The sequence below is a fragment of the Seriola aureovittata genome, chromosome 22 (genome assembly GCF_021018895.1).
Source record: "Seriola aureovittata isolate HTS-2021-v1 ecotype China chromosome 22, ASM2101889v1, whole genome shotgun sequence".
In the NCBI taxonomy this organism is placed as follows: domain Eukaryota; kingdom Metazoa; phylum Chordata; class Actinopteri; order Carangiformes; family Carangidae; genus Seriola; species Seriola aureovittata.
In genome coordinates, this window is record NC_079385.1 from 3,913,598 (window position 1) to 3,936,771 (window position 23,174).

The 23,174-nt window shown below is 41.6% G+C and overlaps 1 protein-coding gene across 2 annotated transcripts in view; it reads left to right on the top strand.

The window, feature by feature from the left end:
- nav3 (neuron navigator 3) overlaps positions 1–23,174 on the top strand; it is a 448,944-nt gene that overhangs the window by 117,202 nt on the left and 308,568 nt on the right. For both annotated transcript variants that reach the window (XM_056367406.1, XM_056367407.1), the window contains exon 4: positions 4,340–4,784. In XM_056367406.1, coding sequence (XP_056223381.1) covers positions 4,716–4,784 — 69 coding nt within the window. In that variant the 5' untranslated portion in view covers positions 4,340–4,715. The remainder of the gene's footprint in view (positions 1–4,339; positions 4,785–23,174) is intronic.

Below are 23,174 nucleotides of genomic sequence, written 5' to 3' on the forward strand. Positions count from 1 at the left end.
CTTGAAATTCATAAATGTAAAGCTTGAAATTACAGCACTGAACTGCATTATTGATGTTTAGAGAGAGAAGGGGACAGTTGGTGAGTAAACAAGATAGAGGGACAGTTGGAAAATATTGTTGGAATAATGGTGGTAATTATAATCCCATGAATCGCCTTAGATATATGGGCCTTTTTCATCTATAGGGATGGGAATCCAGAACCGAATCCAACCGGTTTCAAATTGTGTGATCCATAGGAATCGTATGCCCCTGAGGTTATCAGTTCCCTTAGCCGACGCCTGCATGTTTCTCAGCGCCGGACGTGCTTATACGCTCACTAAGCAAATTGCGTAGGGCTCCGGAAATTACGCAAGGGCCCAGAATCCCCCTCGTGTCAAAGCAGGTGTGAATGCTTACAACTTTGATGAGAGGATGAAGCGGAACTATCCTTCTGGTCATGAAAAGAGAAAAAAACACAATGACAGCGAATTGCAGGAACAGCAATCGGGTAAACGAGTTCTCTCTAAGGTCGATGTCAGTAAATAACCGTAGGCTAATGTTAAGGTGCTAGCTTACAGTACACCTCTGTCTGCGTGTCTCTATTCTATGTGGGTAGCGCGTCTCTGTCTTGCTCACCACCCACTTCCAGGGCTGTTCTGTTACTTCGTGCCTGACAAAAGAAAGAGTGAAATACAACTATATTTTACTTTTGACAAACGCATCAAATGAAAGTCGTGCTTTCGTGCAGCAGCAGCAACCTGTGTGGGCACCAGTCTAGACAATATGGCGTACATCATCTTAAAACAGGACTGTGATTATTTAGTCTCTCAGTCAAAGTTTAGTATCAACTCTGGACTAAAGCAAGATGGATTGACATTGACTATTGATTAAATATTGAATTTAGAGTGTTTATTAGCTCGGCTATATGGATGCACATCTCTCAGTGAATAACTACCAAATAGTAACCATCATGTATTCAGCCAAGTTATAGTATAAACAGTTTTTTATACTTGAACATTTCTAAAAATAAATCTGGATGAGCCTGTTTTTAATGGGTCTGATGTAGCTGATAATAAAACTGCAGCCACAGTCTACAGGCTTCTGTTTACATTGTATAACTGAAGGTAAGTCAGATGTATGAACCTATGAAGGCTGACTCTTTTGACACAGAAAATTGATCAGGAATTATTAAAGGAATTGATAAAGAATCGGACCGATAAGCAGAATCGATAGTGGCATTGGTATCAATAAAATCTTATCAATTCCCATACCTATTCATCTATGGGCATTCTAATAATATGACAACTATTTTATGTGTTTGTCATCATGTATAATGACAAACCAAGGAGAGTGCACATTACCTGGTTATAAAATTTGTGTGTATAGGATTAGATTGTCATTGGAAATATAAGCATTGCTATGTTATGAGATCCTGTTTCAGTTAACTGTTTTCCATTATATTGTACGTGATGCATTGCAGCCGTCTCTTGTCAAGATGTGTTTTGTTTTTTTTGTTTTTTTTCTTCTGGAGAGTCTGTCCTTGTTTCCTTGATAAGGGTGCTCTGTACCTGCTGTTTCTTGTCAGGCAAAGCCGATGGAGAGTGACCCCTGACCCTGGTGGCCTACATTGGAGGCCATCTTGTCACTCTGTGACAGCGAATGCCAGCTAGCCCCTTCCTTGCAGCAAACTGAAAGTATGCCATACTATTCCCTGTGAGGTTCCATTGTTTCTTTTGTAATATTCAAGAAGAAAAAAGGGGCAAATTAGCTCTCATGCAGTATGCATTAGTTTAGAAAGCCCCTGATATAATTCCACCGCTGAGGGAGATGGGGAAGTCTTGGAGCAATACAGCTGTGTTTTTAGCAAGTTTAGCATTTCTGGGATGCAGTGTTATTGCCTATGCCAAAATCTGTGGTGTTTCTGGTCTTATGAGAACGCTGGCTTAATTTTCCTCATCACCTTTTGCCTCCCTTCCCTCTACATTGCTTGTTGTTTGAGGCTACTACATAATGTAATGGAACAGCATCCCCATTTTACTTGAAAGGAGAGCTTTTCACAGCTAACATTGAGTTTCAGTGGAAAATCTTGCTGGGCTCCATCCCATGGTTCATGATGTCCCTTAAGAACCAATTCTGAGTTGGCAGTGCTTGACATGATTGCCCTTAAGTAACTGACAGGCTTTCAGTGTTACATGGCACTCAGTGTTTAGTGGCGAAGAAAACTGTTAAGATCTGGCTGGTGAGAGGAGAGAGAGGTGAACACAAGTCAGGTTCCCTGATTCCCTGGCAGTGGTTGGCTGGGGAGGCCGATTTCTCTGAAGACTTGTCTCACAGTGCGTTACCTTGAGGGATTATTGGAGCATTTGATTGGCCAGCTTCTGTGGATGGATAGTGGCTGAGTTGCAGTGCAGAGTATTGATTTAGTGACAGTGCAATCATGTTTCTGTGTGTGTGAAAAGTATATATGGGACTGTTTTCACCAGAGTGGGGTGATTGTTCTGTCTCTATGGTTTGCCGTCAGGACAAAAATCAGGACCAGTGTGCTGGAGGTATTCTGAATGTACCATTTCATGCACCAATATGTCAGTGCTCCTTTTGGTGTAAAACAGAATGCTAAGAGCCTGTATTCATCATCATCTGAAATATTACTATTGCTGTCGTAGTCACATCAACCCCATTGCCTCCTGTCTCAGACTTACTACCCCCTGTCACCTTAAGTTTATTCGGTTTTTAGCTCAGTGATCAGTCGGTCCATAACAAGTATCTTCCCACCTGAGGATGACTCCGGGTGACTCTGGTGGTCTCTTGACTTTTCATCTAATGCCACCAGCCAGTTGACAGTTGTAGTTCAGAGTGAAATATCTTGGGATGGATTATCCTGCTGTTTGGTGCACACATTCATTGTCTTTGTGAACATTGTTGAGCCACTGACTTTTCATCCAGCGCCATCATCTGGTCAAAATGCACTGCTCAAACCCAGGGCTGTAGTTTGAGATAAAAAAAAAAAAAAAAAAAAAAAAAAGTATCTTTCAATAATTCTGAAGCACATGACATTTTATTGAGAGAGATTTTTTTCTTACAGCTTTCTCATGCCAAGTTTACATTTACATTAAATGATTTATATTGATATTTTTAGTTTAGTCTGTAGACCCTTAGTCTTGTCTTCGTGTATGCAAATGCAATATGTATTTCGATAAATGAATTGTAAGTACATATAAAATAAAAATGTGAAAATTAATAAAAACCTATTAGAAATGTATGTCTAGCCCATACAAATATGTATGTTTATCTATGCTTATATTATAGATATACAGTATGTTACATAAATACAGTCCATCCCAAAGCCTGACAGTATATGTTGATATTCATTTCTTATTTATTTTAATAGCTTTTAATGTTTATCTTTCCATTCTGGGAAAGTGGTCTCAGACTCTGTATATAATAAGAAATCATAAGCATATAGAATTTTATATGTATGATGATTTCAATTTTCCACCCATACCAGACTTATGTCTTACAGTTCAAAACTCACACGAGCTGCTGGTAAAAGCTGACAACTTTTAAACAATGATAATGTAGCTTTGATTAAAAATGGATAAATAATTGAATAGGTTACATCATTACAGTTCATCATTACAAGGCCAGCTTGTAGGCTTTGCTGTAAAACATATCATTTACCCACACTGCCCATCTCGAATTATATAAATTATATAGCTTAGTAGGTGAGGTATCTCACTGTCAGGTTTGGGTTTCCACTGTCACAAATAATGCTGTAACTCCACAGTAAAAAACCTTCTGAATGGCAGATGCTATGGTCTGCAGGATGCTAGTAACCAAAACAGTCAAGTTGACCCCTTGTCTAGTCCACAGAGGGGCCAGCCACCGATCCTGTGTTTATCTTTTCATACTTGGACCCTTTCCAGGGTGCAGGTTTACCCGACCTCAGCGTGACTCAATCCTTCTGCTGCCACGTTTTGGTGGAAAATAGGTTTGGAGAAAAAAAGACAACAATCAAAAACAATCACTCGGCACAGAACAAACAGCATGTAGCAGAAGCTTCTCCTTCTCTCTCCCTCTCTGAGCACCATGGCAACATTTACTTTGATATGCAGATATCCCCGCCATTTATACAGTGCAGCACCGAGGGGAATGTTGACTTTTTGGAGAGGCAGAGAGTGTGTGCATTAATTGTGAAGCTAAAACTGTACTATATTTTGGCTTTTTATGCGTTTGAATCATGGCATGTGTTCTCTCTCTCTCTCTCTCTCTCTCTCTCTCTCTCTCTCTCTCTCTCTCTCTCTCTCTCTCTCTCTCTCTCTCTCTCTCTCTCTCTGTCTCTCTGTCTCTCCTCTCCCCCAGATATGGAGGGAAAACTGTGTGCTGGAGCCAGGGATTACACTCTGAGGAAGACGCTAGCATAACTGTTATCTTCATGTAAAACTACACAACCTGCAGGCTGAAATCCTCATCAGTGTCATCATAATGAGGTTCTGCTGGTAGCCTTCTGCTACCTGTTTGGCGTTTCTCCTGTTCAACAAACACGTCCCAGTGCTGACAACACTCAGACACGCATTTTACTGCAACCAGACAAACCGCCACCTGCCATGGATCGCCTGTGTCCGGGTGAAGGCGTGAGCCGGACGCAGGCCCTCGTCGGCAAACTGTAGCCACCTGGATTCTCTTCAACTGAATTCCTGTGATTTTATTCTGGAGTTATTCTGTATTTGGACCAGGGATGGATGTACCGGAAGCCAGCAAGCATGGCAAGAAGTCGTCAAGTCAAAAGCTGGAGGACCAGAAAAAGGTAGGAAGAACGTTGCTCCTCTTTACTCTCCTTCTGTTGTGAGTGTGAGCGTGTGTGTGTGTGTGTGTGTGTGTGTGTTTGTTGTTTTCAGCTTTGGCTGTCGCTGTTTTCCAGTTGTATGTATGTGGAAGCGAGGGATGAAAGTTTGTTTATCAGCTGGTTTGTTGTTCTTTTTACAAAAAGGAGAACATGTTGGTCCAATTGCTGCTGTTGTCTGAATTCCCAGTAGCTTCTTTGCTCCATATCTCCTAATAGCTATTTATAAAGGCGAGGGGGGGGAAAGGTGGAGTTTCAGCTCCCCCTCAGCGCCTCCGGTCTTTCATCTCGGCTCATGTGGCATGGCGGTGGGCATGGCCCGCCCCAGCCCCCTCCTGAGAATACATATTTACTCTCTGGTTGAGATGCTTTTAATGTTAAACCCTTGGAGAATAGGAACGGGAAAAATACCCCTAGAAATGAGACAAATAGTTTTTCTGTAAAGCAAAATCATGTGCACCAATAGTCTCTGGCTCCACTATGGAGGGCAGAGTTAGGATGATGTTGGTTAGCTTAGCGGTGGCCAGTTGACTCTAAACCTCTGACCTCGACAGGGTCACATTCATCTGTGGCGGTGGTGGCTGGACTGATGAAGAGGCCTCACACTGTCTTTGGGGAATGTGGGATTTGAGGACAGCAGGACGAGCCTTTGTCTTTCTGATCAATAAAAAGCAATGGCTCAATTCAAAAGTCTATTAAGCAGAGCGCATACTGTATACACTTAGGTGCACACAATGCAAAACATCTTCATGGCCTAGAATTGGTACTTACAAGAACAACAACACACAAACAGAAGAACTGGATCTGTGTCTATATAGTCTCCTGTATGTAGACTGAGACATACACACAGACTGAAACACAGATATAGACACACGCACGCGCGCGCGCGCGCGCACACACACACGCTGTGTCTGTCTCTCTCTGACCTTATTCCTCTAATGAAGTGCTTTTGATAAGCGTAATGATTGTCCAGGCGAAGCCCAGGGAACATCTGAGCGCAGTGAATGTGCAGTAATACATCAGCTCTGACATTTGTAGCACTATTAGGATCTCATAAAAAAGATGATTGTATTTGATGATTTTTTTTTTTTCTGCTTTTAGACCCGAGTGCCATCTGGGAGTGCTCACTTTTTTTTTTTTTTTTTTTTTTTTTTTTTAAGCTTTAAAGCCAAACAGAGACGTGTTGCTGCTTGTGCTGCCAGGCAACAACATTTTATACCCTTTCAGAGAAGGTACAGGAAGGAAGGAAGGTAGGAAGGTGTTTTCCTGCCTTGGATTTGGGGTGAATTGTGGATGATTGCGAAGCTCTGCAGTAGACCTAACAAACAAAAATACCCATGTGATCACTACAAAAATCAGATGGTACTTCCTCATCCTTGTGATTCACTTAAATTAGACAATATCAGTGTTAAGTCGTTTACACACTTGTACAGTTTAACCACGGGTCCTTAAAAAGTATAAAATCCAATAATCTGAATTGTAGGCCTTAAAACGTCTTAAATGCGATTTGACAGGTCTTAAAATTTATGCTTTTATGAAGTTTACTTTAATAAAGTTGCAGTAGCTTCAGTCTCGCTTTTACATGTGTTTTAGGATCAAATTTATACTGATCACGCTGTAAAAACAACACACACACAACTAAACAAGTCCATGTATTTAGCAGCATATTCACCAACAGCACATTCTTTTTTGGAACTAAGAAATGGAGGCCGACTTCTAGGTCCCTTGAAGTTGGGACTGGAATGGAGCAAAGAATGATATCAAATATTCATGTGGTAGGGAAACTGATTTGACACGCTTAGGCCACAGTTTTGTTTTGAAGATGTGTGTCATGCCAAAAGATAACCTCTCCCTCCCTATTGACTGTTGCATTCAGCGAGGAGACAAATGTTTTTCAGCATAAAGATCTCGGCAGGCTTTTAGTAGTCGTGGCGATATTCTTTTGGCTTCACTGGGATGTCTGCTTTAATTGCCTGATACGATGGGTTATGTCTCATCCCCAAAGTCTCATACTGACTCCACTCTGTCAGCCGCAGAAGGGAAATACTGTACTTACATCATCACGTGGAGAGTGTAACGCTTGATCTCTTTACCGTTATTTATAACGTGAGCTGGTTGCCACCACTCACTTTGTACCAAACAGGGGGGGTTTTATACTGCCAAGCAGAGAAAATGATGGCAGAAAAGTTGAATTTAAGTCAAGTTTATGCATTTAAAGGAGTAGTCAACATTTATTATTTACTTTCACATTTGTATGCAACACTTTTAGCTAAGCTTCTTCGCCGAAAATGTTATTTAGTTACTGCTTCCAGCCAAGAAATAGTGTCGCTCATAACTCACTGTAGAATGGCAATTTGTTGTTTTTACTTTTCACTTTTTCTAAATATTTAACAAACAAGATATAACATGACAATCAGGGAGTGTTAATGCTAAACTAAGCTAAACGACTGCTGGCTATAGCTTCATATTTACAGTGCGATACTAAGCGTTTCCCAAAATGTCTAACCAGTCGTTCAGGGACTCTTTTTGTGGTGTTCAGATATTTCATTGGGCATTTAGGATCAGATCTGTTCATGAGGCTTTAGTTGGATTTCTGTTTGATGCTGGCTCACAGTTTGTCACGTCTATAGTTGACTGACCAACTTGATGAGAGTCCATGTGTAAATACACAAATGAAATACTCAAAAGTTCACTGTGGCTCTAGCACCACAGAAAAGTTGTAGAAATGCAGTCGGCTCTGTGTGGAGTTTTTAATTTATCCCTGTGATTACCCAGAGGGAAACTTTCTGCAGGATTTTTGTGTCAAATGTCCAAAAGTAAAAAATTCTAACGTTTTAAACCATTGGAGTACAAAACAGTGCTTCTCCTTCCATCACCCTAGAAGTCTTTCTTTCCCTCCCTCCCACTCTTCCTCTCTCTTCTTTTCCTCCCACGCCTTTCTCTTTTTTCCTCCCCCTCTCATTCACTGTCTTTTCCCAGATGGATGGTGCTCACCTGACCGACAGGGAAAATTTGCACACAGTGATTGGTGTGGATGGTCAGACAGGGGCTTCAGCTGTGTTGCTAAGGCTTCTCCAGGAAGTCTTTTCAACAGCCAATCACCTGTGAGCTTTGTGTGTTCAATGGCAAACCTTTAATTGAGTTTATCTTAACCACTTTGACCAACACATCCCTGCAAGGCTGTTGTTTTGCATATGCATCGTTTTCATGCTTCGACCATGAATTATAGCCGCCGCTGGCAGAGAGCTATCATTGACTTCTGTGAGAATTAACTGCCCCCCACCACCACCACACACACACACACACACACACACACACACACACACACACACACACACACACACACACACACACACACACACACACTCCCCCATCTGCGGACTCTCGTATGTGATGGACTCTTGAGATGAGTAAATAATTTAATACCACATTGGTTGGCGTTGCTGGGATTTGATGCATACCATTGTATCATTGTGTTGATGTCAGAACAGAAGAGGCAATAGCAGTTGGTGATAACACGCAGCGTACGTTGTCTAAATAATTTACATGGCACGGTCATATGCAGATGAGCTCCACACTGTGAAAGGCCATGTTTGGCAACCTTCGGATCATCATGAAACCATGTAGTGAACAATAGCTAAATAAATATATAGGACTCGGTTTAGCTTTGACAAAGGAGCATGAATAATGTCTGTCCACCTGTCCTTTTGTTTTCCTCAGCATGGGTCAAAATGCTCTCCAAATATATGCTCTATCTTGGCCTTAATCATCCCCAAATGTCGATCAAATGTCCATCCCAGACAATGGTGTGTTGGCATTCATGATGGTTTGAAAGTTTGGTCTGAAATTATTGTTTGTATAGCTTGTTAGTTGTGTGCATTCAACATAAATCAACAGTTTGGTACATTTTTTATTTTTCTGTCTGTAAATGTGTAATGGTTACATTGTGGCACATCCTCCATTCTCTCTTTAAATAAATAATTAATTACCCTAGTCCTTACAAATCAACATTTTGCTGCATCAGACACAATGTGTCAGTACTGCATTTAAGTAGGTTTCAATAAAAAGCTTATTTAAAGTTCATAAAGTTTGCTATAATTTATAGACATGCATAGCGCAGCCTCACTGATTGCTCTATGATTGAGAAACCTGTTCTAATGGGTCTACACAGTTCAACACCCAAGAAGCTGTAGTCTAATTAAACATGCTCAGTTTACCTTTTGAAAACGCAAAGCTTACAATGAAGTCCGATGGCGGCACTACAATGATATACAGAAGCAAACAGCACTACTCTCCTGCTACCAATAATAGTAGCATTCATCCCTGACAGAGGCCTCCGTCTGTGGAGCAAGATATCCTGGTGGTTGGATGAACACCTGGGTCAGGGAAGGCAGCCCAAGACTCTCGCTCCACGTTTGTTGGTGGGGGCGCTCCATCACAGGTGATGTCACAAATCCTCAGCCACGGGTCCTATTTAATCTCAGTGAGAACTGGTGACATCACAGGTGATGTCAGCACTTGCTCACTGAGAACTGGTGATGTCAGCACTTGCTCACCGAGAACTGGTGAAGTTACAGGTGATGTCACCAGTTGTTTGAGAACTGGTGATGTCGTAGCTGATGTCACCAGTCCCTCACTGAGAACTGCTGATGTCACAGGTGATGTCTCCAGTCCCTCACTGAGAACAGGTTATGTCACAGGTGATGTCTCCAGTTACTCACTGACAACTGGTGATGTCACCAGTTGCTCACCCATATGGAACTAGTGATGGGCTGATCCAAGCAGGCCCCATATAGGCCTAATGTTCCCATAGGATGAGCCCCTGTGTTTTTTGGTGGTTTCAGTCCTCCATACACATTGTCGCTGACTGTACTGAGTCTACTCTCGCTCCAAAGGTGATGAACCCTTTAAATTTAAAGGACCCAGTCTCCCTTCCTTTGGCACAACCATAGGAAAAACCTCTTTCCTCCTACGACAAAATTGTTTGTGGGGTATAATGAACATGGGCGCCTTTTGAGACTGCTGACAGGGGTTCAAACTCTTAGACTTGTTAGATAAAATCTTGCTTAGTGTAGCAGAACATTGACACCATGCTTTGCATAGATAATAGTAACCAGAAAGGAATCTTGCTAAATTGACTCTTCTTCATACAAATCTTTTTACATGTCAGTACTCTTGGTAATAATGTGGTGACTTCGTTAAAGAGCCCAGCCATCCAACTGTCATACATACACACGCACACTTGGCTCGAGATGGTACATCAGCAGCTCAATCCACAAGGAATTAGTGGGCTGAGACCACTGAATAAAGTCGAAGGGAAAACATGTCAAAACAAGACAGCGTCACATTTGCTGGCATTCACGGAAACAAGCCTCTAAGCAAAGTGATGAGAGCGGTGATGTCCAGGTCAGACAGAGAGTGAGGGAGGAAAACATAAAACACTGAGAAGGGAGAGAGAGGGAGATGCCAGACAGAGTTAGACAGAGAGAGGAGAACAAAATGACACAAACTGAAGACTGTGTGGGGAACAGAATGGGCAAGAGCGGAAAAACTGAGTCAGGAGAGAGAGTGAGAGTCGAGGCTGAGGGAGAAATGAACCCCATGACACCGCCGCTCTATTTGCACCCCGCATCACTGCAGCTACGCATACAGTCTGTGCACCGGGTGAGGCTACCTTGACCCAGAATTACAGCTGGGAGGAGAAGTCACTACCTGTCCTTATAGCCTGTTCGATGGCTTCTGTAGTTCTCACATCGTCACAGACGTTCTGATATTCTGTCTCCTGCAGAAGCACAAATACAAAGCTGTACACCTGTCAGCTGGTCAGATTGTATATTTGTGATGGTCCAATTTAGACTGCAATAAGTGATTCCAGTCTCCAGAGCACCAGGACATCTTTAAAGTGTCCACTTGTATAAATAAAGGCCCTAAAAACATGATTTCAGTTGCCTCATGCTGAAATATGAATAAACAGAGTGGGAATTAAAGACAAATATTTTTAAATATACAGAATAAAGTTAAGTCTACCACAGAATTTCCAAAAGTTACCAAAACTTCTTCAACCCTCCACAAGTTAACCATAAGCTGCAGGATGATGTCAGAAAACTCATATACATTAGTAATAGATGCAGAATCTGTTGTTCATTCCTAAAGCACAACCTGGAGCTGTTTTTATCACTTTTCTGTATTGTGCTTTGTTCGTTTTGGGGGATAATTAAAGAGTCTGCTGTCAGCTCAGTAAACCATATATATACTGTGCATACATGGACTGCTGTGGCTCAGGAGATGGGAAGTGGGAAGTCGGTGGTTCGGTTCCCGGCTCCTCCAGTCCACATTTCGAAGTGTCTAAACTTCCTGTGCCTGTGCCTGTGCCTGTTGTGTGTGTGTGCGCTCCACCCAGATGACTTACACAACTCCCTGTAGAGTGAAGTGGTACTGAGCAGTAATTTAAAAAATCCTGGGGTACCATCAATAGTGTGATTTATCCCAGCGTAGTTAACGGCCTGCTCTCCTTATCGAGTGAGATTGCTACCCCTGTTTCCACATTGGTTTTACACGCACAGAGATTGAGCTGCATTATATCTATTAGGACCCTGTCTTAAATCACACAGCTTTTGGACGTGGTTACAGTCAGATGGGGAAATCAGATGGATTGCCTTCACCTACATGCAGCATGAAGCGTGTGCATGTCTATGTCTGCAATAAACCACTGCTGAAATCCTTTCTTCCTGATGCAAGGCCTTTTGCAGCACAATATGCTGAAATATCACCTTGTCGTAAAAAGGCAACAAGGCCACAAACAGGGTGCAAGGTGTTCAAATGGAATCCCATTATCCCTGCACACCGAGCAACACCCTGTGTCTAAGGGATCGGCCGTGTAACTGATACTGTGAGCTATATAAATGGTAATCATCTCATGATTTGAGATGTGTGCTGTGTCTCTGACTGTAGTCAAAGTGCAGAATGTAGCTTGGGATGCTGGGAAAAAATGGAGTCATAGAGTAATCATGTGGCAAAGGGGACATGACAGCTTGAAACTGTTCATCCAAACAAAAAAAAATCTGAACTTTGGATGTAAAAAAACAGCATTCAGTTGATGCTTTTATTCAAAAGTTGCCTGTACTCCTGGTGTATATCTGTATGCAGTTGTGGCAACCAGCAGAAATTGAACCCTTAACAGTGGCAGTGTAAGAGCTACAAAGGAAAATGCTTGACATCACAGTGAATTTTGCCCTGTTTTATTCCACTGCCTGATGGTTTGATTTGTATGGAGTTCACATTGTTCTCAGCCTATGCACATGGCTATGTTTTGCATGCATACACTAATGGTAGATGTTTCATACATTATGAATGCTCAATTCACAGCAGGTTGGCATGTAATGAAGAACCCCTTGAGTGTGGAGTAGTATCTCGTGAAGAAGCAAGCTGTCAGTAATAACAATGCCTGTGTGAGTGCACCTGTATACATGCGAGTGTGTCTGGATTGCATCCAAACTGATTTGCTTAGATCTAGTATGTAGCTGTGAGGTTTAAGCTGACACACATGGATGCAGGTGAGGTGTGCTCTATTAACCTGGTGCTCTGGGACGTCTGCATCAACATTCAGCCTGGATGATGCCCCTCTGCACCTTTAATGGCAGATAACAGGATTATCACAACTACAGTTGGGATCCTAAGAGGGGCCACAGTGCCGGGGGGTTAAGAGACATGGGCACTCACTCATGACTGATGCAGGCTTGTAGCAGCCACATAATGGAACACGGGATCAGTGTTGCATTTATTCCACCAGTGTCATGTGCATTAAATCGTACAGGCTATATCCTCTGGGTGCTACTTGTAAGTGCTGAAATTCAAGAGCAGAAGAACCTGAGAGTGATGTATCCCAACTGCGGCTAACTTGTTTAATTTGCACATGGAATGAGGAAGCATCCAACACACTTGTATTCTGGGCTGCATGAAGCTTTTGGCTCGTTCTCTGGTCTGATTAAGCACTGTTTGTGTAATGTATTATTTGGTGATTTCCTACAGTGAAAACTGAACTGACTGAGCAGGTTGCTTGTCCTTACAAAAGTCCTTTAAAGTCAAAATGACTTGTGTTCATGAAGAGATAATGTCTGCAGTGTGAACTTCTCATTTCCTCTGCTGAATCGAATTATCTTCATATCATCTAAGTGTTACCTTTTTAGAAATACTGCATCTTTTTGCGATACATAAACTAACAGTTTTTCATCATCTTGCCTTCCAGTTCATTGTGAGTTTGAGGGATTAGTATGCTGTAAAGTCATCAAGACGCCTCGATGCTCCTAAATACTTAAAAGATGAAAAAGTAGATCACAGTAATAATCCAGCAGAAGACAAAAGGGATTTTCTCTCATGCACAGTCTTTACTTCTGCAGCTTTTAATAATAAAGATTCTGTGTAAGGCACAACATTTTGGAGATGCAGATTGTCTTTATTAAGTTCAGAGAGAGGCAATCTCTTCGCATTAGCAACTTATTTTATTTTATACCCATGAACAAAGATATACAGAGAATGGTGTTGTCTGATGTGTTGCTTTCTTTTGACAGTTGGAAAACAGAGGACAAATACAATACTGTATCTTTGTCGAGCAATCTGGGTAAAATATCTCTTCAAGGGCTGTTACTGTAAGATTAATGTAAGATTTACTGTTATAATAGTAGTATAATGTAGTATAATAGTTCATTATTACAAAACAGCTACCATCACAGGTTAAAGTGGAAAAGGTTCTATTCATACAGTATAAAATAAAAAACAAAATTTAATGTGGAGTTTATGGGAGTTTTGACCAGTTTCTCTGATATATATTCTATTATATTATCACCTGATCAAGGGCTGAAATTTATACTTTTAGCAGCTCAAGGCTTATTTACAGTGTAAGCACCTAAGAAAACTGTTGTCAATATAAAACAGTAGAAAAAGAACAGAAACCTGTTCATTTTCTGTTCTATTATAGATGTCCAACTAGAATCATTTTCCAAATTGTATGTTATAATATACATTATAATATCATATATATATACATATATAATAGGCCACTGTCACTCAAGTGAAAAGGAGGGTGGGGGTGACAACAGAACAGTGACCAGCCACATCTTTCAGGTTTAGCCCTTAAATCACAAGGTCACCCGCTGTCTTTCCATTGACAAGCACAGTCATCATACAGGGGATGCTGTTTATATTGTTCCTAATGTGTACTGCAGTAGCACTGTCCTTGTATCCCTCAGGCTTTGGTGTGTTTCAAGTCCATGGCAGTAATTGAATATAACTCATCGGCTTTGGCCAGTCTCCAGCCAAGAGAGTCCTGAGGAGATGCTGAGAGCTCCTACCGTAGATTTATTATGTCTGAAGGACGAGAGTGGCTCGAATGACTCTATAAAATCAGCCGGACAAAGACAGAAAAGGCTTCTCACTGAGCCAAACATCCTCACACTCCCTCACATTCCCAGTCATCTCTGATTAACAGTGATTAAGTACATGCGACTTTGTGGAAGTTGATGTCATCAGAGATGACACCCGGGTTGGTCACAATCTTGGTTGGTGTGAGAGATAGAGGCAGTTTTTATGTTGATACAGTGATGGATGGATTGATCAATGGGAATGACTTAGAAGAAGTTGTAGGTGGCGTTTCTTCATCCATGTGGATATGTCTGACACATGAGCTGAGACTTGCATCAAGACCGTGAGGTCATCTGGTTGGAAGGATGGGTATAGTTGGGTATCACATGTGTAGCAAAAACATGAGAAGCCATGCGAGCGAATCAGACATGCAAATAGCAGGGGCCCCAAAACCAAGCCTTGGGGCAACCCTGTGGAGAGAGGCGATGGGCTATGGATGTTTGTGCTTGCCATGACACATTGAAAAAATGCTCAGTGACATAGGATTCAGACCAAGAAAGTGCTTTTCCCGAGATGTCCATATCAGAAACTACGGATAGCAGGATGCTGTGTCAAAATCTGCTGATAGGTTCTGCAAGATAAGAACTGAGGAGTGCTCTTGACGCCCGAATGATTTGGATCAAGACGGTTACTCTATGTGAGGAATTCTTAGACCTGTTTGAAAACTGCCCTCTTGATAGCTATAGATAAGAATGGAAGTAACAAGACAGGCTTATAGTTCTCACCAAGCCTGTTTGAATGCAGTTGGAAACGTTCCTGAAGCCATAGAAGCATTTATCACATGTCATTGCAGGCCCAGTAGTGGCAGATCTGGCTTGAAGGAGGTGGGTAGGAATGAGATCTTGTGGGACTTTTAGTAGGATCTACAGGTCAGAAGTTTTGCTACCTTGCAGCGAAAAGAGTGAATGAAAGAAATGCTGCGCCATTGATCGGGGGAGATGGAGAAGGACATATAGTGGGACTGTGTGTTTGGCTTGCAGGTGCCCTGCCCTCAGTTAAACTGAACTGTTTCTAGTCTCCTAATACAACTACTGACACTGCTAAACCTGCCTAACTGCTGTTTTCTGACTGGAGGACTTAAGTCTCTTTCCACTCTTCAAGTAAGATTTTTGTAAATGAAACTTGGCCACACACTGACAGGTTGGCTTACATGGTCTTTTTAAGGGTGTTGATTATGCTAATAATTTGAAGAATCATAAATCAATGTAGGACAGGTTTAAGATATGAATATGAAAATATTCTTGCATGAGAGTAACTGGAAACTATCCGCTGTGGGAGGAAATCAAGGCAAACATACCAACTCCTCACAGAAAGGTCCAAGCTATCAGGTTCAGAGCTAGGGACTTGTTGATATGACATGAAATGTTAACCAATGAGCATCTGTTCTAGCTCTTGAATGTAACACAGTACAAACAAATAGATGTTTACTTTAACCAGCTGGTTCCTGTTCTTTCTAACAGCATGCAGTGAAAACATATTCCGTTAAACAGACAGAATTATCAACTAAATCTTCTCTTTCTATTGTTGCTTTGTTGTTTTAAATTTCACCTTTAGACACCTGTAATTCTCGTCTTGACACTCCGATGAAAATGAAATCATAAATATGTCACAGCCAGAAGCCCCTCCTGGTCTTTTTTGCTGGGTTATGAAACTTTGTCTTTTGTCCTGTCGTCTTCTGAAACATGTAGGAACCTGCACATTGAATAAACACGTTGGAGAAGTGGCAGGAAGGTAAAGAAATGCATTGACTCAATTTGACAGGCTGACAGATGCAGAATGGCTCTAATATTGACTTTCAGTGGCTCATTGTGAGAAGGGAAAGCAATCTTTTTTTCTTCTACTTCTCCCTTTTGTGTCATGATTTGAGATGATGGTATTTTTTTTTTTTTTTTTACAATGAGGATCGCTGTATGTCTTTTTGGAAACACATGATTGCAGCAAAGCGTCTGCTCTATTTCCAACCACGATTGCCCGTTTGCGTAAAAGGAGGAAGTGAGTTGGTTCTTGTCTTGAGTTCATGTATAGATTTAACAGAGCTGAGGATGTGCACATACATGTGCATATTTGTGACTAAACTTTTTATGTAATAGCTTGCATAAGCCCCTTGGCTTTGTAATGCTTCATGGTAGTAGGCTATGCATAAAGAAAGCAAACAGAATCTTGTGGTTCAGCCAAAGAAAAATCAGAATTGAGATGTGCAGGAAGGGATAAAAGGGAGTGAAGATTAAGACATCGCCAGATAGATGGAGACACGGTGTCAAAACCCTGTGATACTGGGAAAGTGTTTGACCAGGCCAGACCAGAATACGGGAGAAAATGCACAGCTTGACAGTGTTTGGGTCACTTTTTTTTTTTTTTTTCTTTCCTGGGGCGGATCCTGTGGTCAGTCCTCTCATTTCGCAGAGCCCCACTGCGCCATGGGAAGAGCCCTCAAGGTCACAACAAACAAGGCTCGCGCACAACCACATAATAAGCATTTCCTCCGCAACATGGCCGACTGATCACAGGGACCAGAGCTTGGCCTTGGATGAAAACGCTCTCTCTGCCCCTTCAGATAAACACGCTGTGTGGAAGAAAGGAGCGTTTCTCATCTCTAATTCTGATGTTATTTGTGGGCCTCTTGGCTGAGGGATGGTGCGGTTCTATTCCAGTCAGTTTGACAAGATGATGCTGTGATTGGAAAGAGCCAGAGCAAGTGAAGTGTTTATTGTTATAATAATGTACTAGAAATCCAGTAAATTAATCAAAGATCATAATGGTTTTTAACCTGATTCTCATGGAAACAGCGTAAGACGCTCTTTGGAGGTTCCTGTATGGATTTAGAGAGATCAGAGCAGAGAAACCTGGTGCCTCACACCTGTTATTCTTACTTCATTTTTACTGAGACATGAATAAAGCAAAGAGGGCTACAGAGCATGAAAGACATACAGTAGTATAAGGTTTTGATCTAATCTTCTGCTACTTCTGGGGCATAAGTCAGATGGATGTGCTAACTAGGGGCCATGCTAGAAATGATGGGCCTCCTAAAAAGAACTCTGTCACTGTTAGTGTCTACAATGCGAGGGATTTCTGGGACCCCTGTCCAGATCTGGATCCTCTGATGCACCTTGTTGGAAGCTTTTACACAGCGACTATTCAGCATGAGCATCTTCTGATCCATCAATTGAAGTTTTTTCTTTTAATCCTTTGTATTTTTGGCAGCTCACTTGAACTCATTCATGCTAACAGGACGATGTTGTTACTCAGTGTTACTTAAAGAAATATGTAGGAAAAATATTCTTATTTGTTTTGTTTTTTTATGCCAAGAGTTAGATGATTTCTACTTCTGTTTGATAAATGTGAAGCTGGAGCCAGCAGATGGTTGTTTTAGCTTAGCATAAAGATGGAAAACTCTGTAAAAGAAAGCAGCCTGGAGCAGGGACTTACTGGAGTAACATGAAGGTGTCAGGCCACCAGCTGTCCAGGAAGGCACTGCACGCGGTAAAGTAATAGTCCTGCAAAATAACCCCTGTAAAACTGTAATTTCTTACACCTGAGTGACTGTAGAGGTGCTGGTAGGTGAACTTCCCCTTGATCAAGTCCTTATGCTAAGATAATATAAGATAAGCTAATCTGCTGCTGGCCGTAGCTTCGTATTTACATGTAAATACGTACAGACATGAGAGTGGTATCGGTCCTTTCTTCGGACTCTTGCTCTAAGAGAGGACAAACATGTTGGAAGTCATTTGTTTATCTCTGTTTATCTGCCACTGCAGGAAGGTGTGAAACAATAATTGCTGTAAAATAGTCAGCACATTGACCTGGTGGCTTTCGATGTAAAACGTAGCATTAAAGCTGTGGAGGCTGCCTGTTCTCTTGATAATGGTCTTGTTTGATTATGATAATCACCCTACTGTCCCACATGAATATGGTGATTTATTAGTTTGTACATAAAAATGGTGAGCATATGAAGCGAGTCCATGTGCTGCTGTTTAGATTGCGTTTCAGTGGGGAACATGATGAAAACAAAGGATCTGTGGTGGTAGAAGATTTGCTTTGCATGTAATGAAAAATCTTCTCTAGTGTGTAATTTTCTTTGCCAGCCTCGGTTTCAATACCTGCTTATTTAAGAGGCCTTTCCCGAGGACCTTTCTGAAAGAAATATCTCAGGCTCTTGCAACTTGAGAGTTTCACTCGTTCATGTTTGTGGTGGAATTCAGCTCCATGACTTCGCTGACTCTTTGTCCTAGAGCTGAATGGTGTGGGAAATCATAAACTCCCAAAACATTTAGAATTAGATTTTGAACCTTTTCGCTCAATGCATACATAAAGACACAGTGCTATAAAGGAATTCTGATCATTTTAAATCTACAGTACTTCTATATTTGATAGCAGAGAGGTAGCCTGTAGAGGGTGAAATATGACCTTTTCTCCATCAGCTATCTGTGTTTTAGCTGTTGTGTATATTCTTGATTCGGCTCCCTTTCAGTTATGCACAAGCTACAGGAGCAACTATATGTGTTATCCTAACTGTAAAGCCCTGGAAATGTGTTGTGGACAGCTTGTTACTGAGCAGGAGGAAAAGCCTGAACGCCTTGAATATCAGAGAGTGCTTGATTTTCTTTGTGAGAGATGAGACTGAAGCACACTAACAATAAAAGTCATCACAGATAATGAGCTTGACCCAAGGGAACAGTGTTAATATGAAAACCTTGAAAAATAAAAGGTACACAACTCCTCTGTTTCACAGCAGATTTAATCAGATCCATTGTTCTGTTTTCTGTACATTCTTTTTTCTGTGATATCGTCATTTTGATCTTGTTGCCCTGAGACTCAGGAGACTCTGGCGCCTTAGTTGGGAGTGTTAATTGGATGTGATTTTCTAATTTAGCCCTTGTGCCATGTTTGGCTGCCTCTCAACATCATCATTATTTTCATAGTGTGTGGAAGGCCTGTGAACTGGCCCTGTGGCCTCGACTTCAGAATCACTTAACGAGCTGGACCCTTGTCACGTTCACTATCCAACACATTAAATATTAATCACAACCTGCATCTGTTTTCCATCCTGCAGATTTATTATCAAAGAAATCTCTGAAGCTGCAACAGTAGAAAGTACAAATACTCACACTTCATGCAGCGTAACTATTTCATGGTCTCTCTAACTTGTCCACATAGCCAATTACACAATACAAATGTTTACATTGATCTCTGTTTATTTTTTAACTCAGTCAACTTTGATCATAAATGACTGTTGAATATCTTTGCAGCGCAGTAGCAGAGGAGTTAACTGGTCACATGATCAACAGGTAGCATTTATGAGACGCTGTCAAATCATCACTTTATTCTCATTCAGGGGATCAGAGGTTTAACCATTTGATAGTCAAGCTGGCTGTGTCTTTCCCATTCCTTGCTGGATCTTAGCAGTAATGCCCAATGTAGTAAGTGGCTAACAGACGAGAGACGAGGAAGAAGAAGAGGTATAAATCTTCATGAAAGCAGCCTTAGAATACAGCGTTGGATGCATGTTGGCTTCACATGCAAGCAGCATGTTTATTTCCTCTATTCCTCCCCTACTAATGAGTTTGTTGCGGCTAAATCAGAAGTGTATATTGCTATTTGAGGATGAAAGCATGGGTCACTGAAAGCCTGGACTAAACAAAGCGGAAACCATAATGTCCTCCCTCATGCCATTGTTATTTGTCCCTTCTAGTGTTACTCTAAAATAATTACAACCAGCATGAAGCGTGTCGGTTACTGTGTGCACCATGGAAATATGCACTGTCCACAAATATAATTGAATGTTTAAATGTAAAGTTAATGTGAATGTTTTATTTTCTGAATTGTATTTACAGACTTTAAAGACTGATTGTTTTCATTTAGAATAAGAAGAAACACCAAGTTATCATAAAGACCCCTGCCAATGAAAATCAGGTGTTAAACCTTGTTAACGTCCTATGACGTTTTTATATAATACAGACATGATGAGTGAACTAATAAGTCAACACCATGACTGATTTCCACCTTGACCTGCAGTGAACCAATGACAGTCTCATAAAAACAGATTCAGACAGCCAGGGTTTCATACGCCACAGACCTAAGGAACCAATCCTGTCAACTTGTGGGAACGAGGTGCGGGGCTAAATAAAGCTGAAACCTTGTCAGTACAGAGACAGAGAGTTAACATAAGCACAACCGCTAACACTGTGTCAGCCACTGCCAGTTACAAGTTAACAAACAACATAAACAAATAAAATATGCTAACTATGCTAACCGTTCTGATCCGTCTGCTAGTCTCTGGTTCTGGTCTCAACAGACTCCTCATCTGAGTCTGGGTCTGACTGAGGCTCAAACATGTTTCCTCCTCTGACCATCTTGATACTCTCTGCTCTTTCACCTGTCCACCTGGAGCAAGCAGGTGGTGGGCGGGGCATGAGGCCTGATCCAGATTTCTCAATGAGGAAGTAAGAGGAGATGAGATGACACAGTTTTTGAGTTGTTAGATTTTTTTATGTGGGAAAACCATGTTAAACAAAATATAAATCATAGCAGAAGATTTTTACCTTAAAGAAAATGGAAAAGCACCTCTCAGGGAAAACTCCAGAAATGGTTTGATCTAATTCTCAATGTTTCTACACAGTCATTTTCAGGGGTCCCGAGCTTTCATCCACTTAAACTGAGCAAAGTTCGTTATGGCAATACATTCTTCCATTGGTCATTAGGGGCCAGTTGATCTCTGCTTCAGTTGATCCTTTGCCCTTCTTCTCTTGTTGAGCACCAGAGGGGTTTAACTTCCTTTACGTCACAAGTTTCCTCAGTGGGGGGCTCACTAGGGAAGACATGAAGGGAAGATAATGTGCTAATATGGAACCTATCAAACCCCAACTCTGTGTCCTAAGAACCAGGCCTCTCGTTTACTAGTTATCAAATCTGCTGGTTTGACAGGTAGTCCACAGCAACAGATGTGTGTACAGTAATTGCTCTGTGTATTGGCAACCCCCGGAGATTGTTCTGCCACTGCTCATCTACCACTAAAGCCTGGTTGTTCAGACTAAATTGAACCACTTCCCTCGAACATGGCGTGCCAGTTGGCTCACAGTAGAGTTTTGCCTCAGTTGAGCTAGAATGGTACCTCAGACACTTCCAACATCTGGCTGCATTTTAGTGATCACTCGCTTTCTCGAAGAGATGTGAGAGAAAAGCAAAGAAAGAGAAAAAGCCTGGGCTGCAATTTCATGGGAAACCACCGCTGCATTATGCTGACAACACAGACAGGGTGAGATTAATAAGTGAGCGTGATTAAATGTCATTGAGAGTTCAACAGAGTACCAACTTTTCATAAGGCGGGCACCAGGGGAATTGTGGAAGATGGGTGCTCCTTGGAGGATATTTTCAGGGATTACTGAACCACAGAGACAGTAGGGGACGGGATGAGACAAAAGGTGAAAACTGCGGAGGAAACTTTGGGAAAAGATACAAACAACCTTTTGTTATTCACTGACAGAAGATGGCGACAAGACTTGGAAGTCTATCCCATGAAATGTCTTTCCACTCCTCTCACTAACAATGTTAATACACTCTTTCATGATTTCTGGCAAACAAGAATAGATGAAAGTGAAATAAAACGGTGCACTAACTTTATTATCAAATGGTTTCCACAGCAGATGTGCCTTAGGAGATGTAGCGGATCCATTTTGGAAATGACAATGGGCAGCCATTGTGTGGAAAACAGATCCTCTGTCAGTTGTCTTTGTATCTTTTCCCAGGTCAATAACCTCTATGCAGATACCAGACTGCACTGCTTGACAGGCTGTGTGATGGGAAACACAGGAGGAAGAGCATATTTCCAGCAGTGGCTTCAGAGCTGCTGAGGATACATACTGTAGGCAACCTGCTGTGAGGAACATTCTGGAAATACTTTCCATTTTTTGAAGCCTTGTTTGATGGGATTTAATGGATTATTTTTCCTATAAAGGTGGAACAGTAAGCACTAGTCCCATCAGAGGGAGCACAGCAGGGGATGCTGTTAACAGAATTATGACTGCCCTCTTTAATTTAACAGATATATACCTTTCACAGTGCTAGCAGAGTGCCAGTTCTGATGAATCATTAATCCTGCAGTGTTGCCATATGGTGAGTAGTGAATAAGAGTTTGTACTTCAGAGATAGTTAGTCCTATCTCTCAGGTTTCTGACAGAAACAATGGAGTTCTTCCTGGTTTTTCAGCAGCATTCAGTACGTATGAAAAATAATGCTGGGCTGTGTAACAAAACCAACCACATGCGGTGACAATAACAACATAATAATCTCAGCTCGGCAACCACAGCACTGCATTATTCAACAGATCCTGAACATAATGTGTGCTGAATTGTCCAATTCACCACAGCTCTGAATGGATGTCCTTTCATTAAACAGAACAACAATGTGTTCTTACGTTCCTCTCTGATTCCCATGTGGCACAACTCTGCAAAAACTTGTCCCATTACCATAGAGCTACCCATCAAATGGCAAATATCTGCTGTAGTGCAGTCGTTGAGCACAGTAATGTAAACATAATGGCTCTGAAGGAAATGCAAAAACTGCCTGACTGATAACAAGGATGTTTTCAAATTCATTTCATTTGCTGCACGATTACTGCTGTTTGTTGTTGGGTTATATCAGCCATGTAAATGGCCCATGTTCCTGGCTGCAAGATGAAACAAAAGTGAGGCAATAAGCCATGAAATGACCCGTTAGAGAAGGTAGTGCTTTATGACATTGAGCCTGCAGTCGTCCGAGTGCTCACACACCTCTGTACATCTGTACAATAGCTTCTGTGCCCGTTAGGAAGATGCGTAGACCACGCTGCTTCTCTCTTTGTATGTAGAGAGTGTCAGCCAAATGACCAGAAGGTAAATGTTTGCTAAGGGCACAAGGTTAAAGTGTCAAACACCATTAAACCAGTGCCTTAGCCATGAGTTC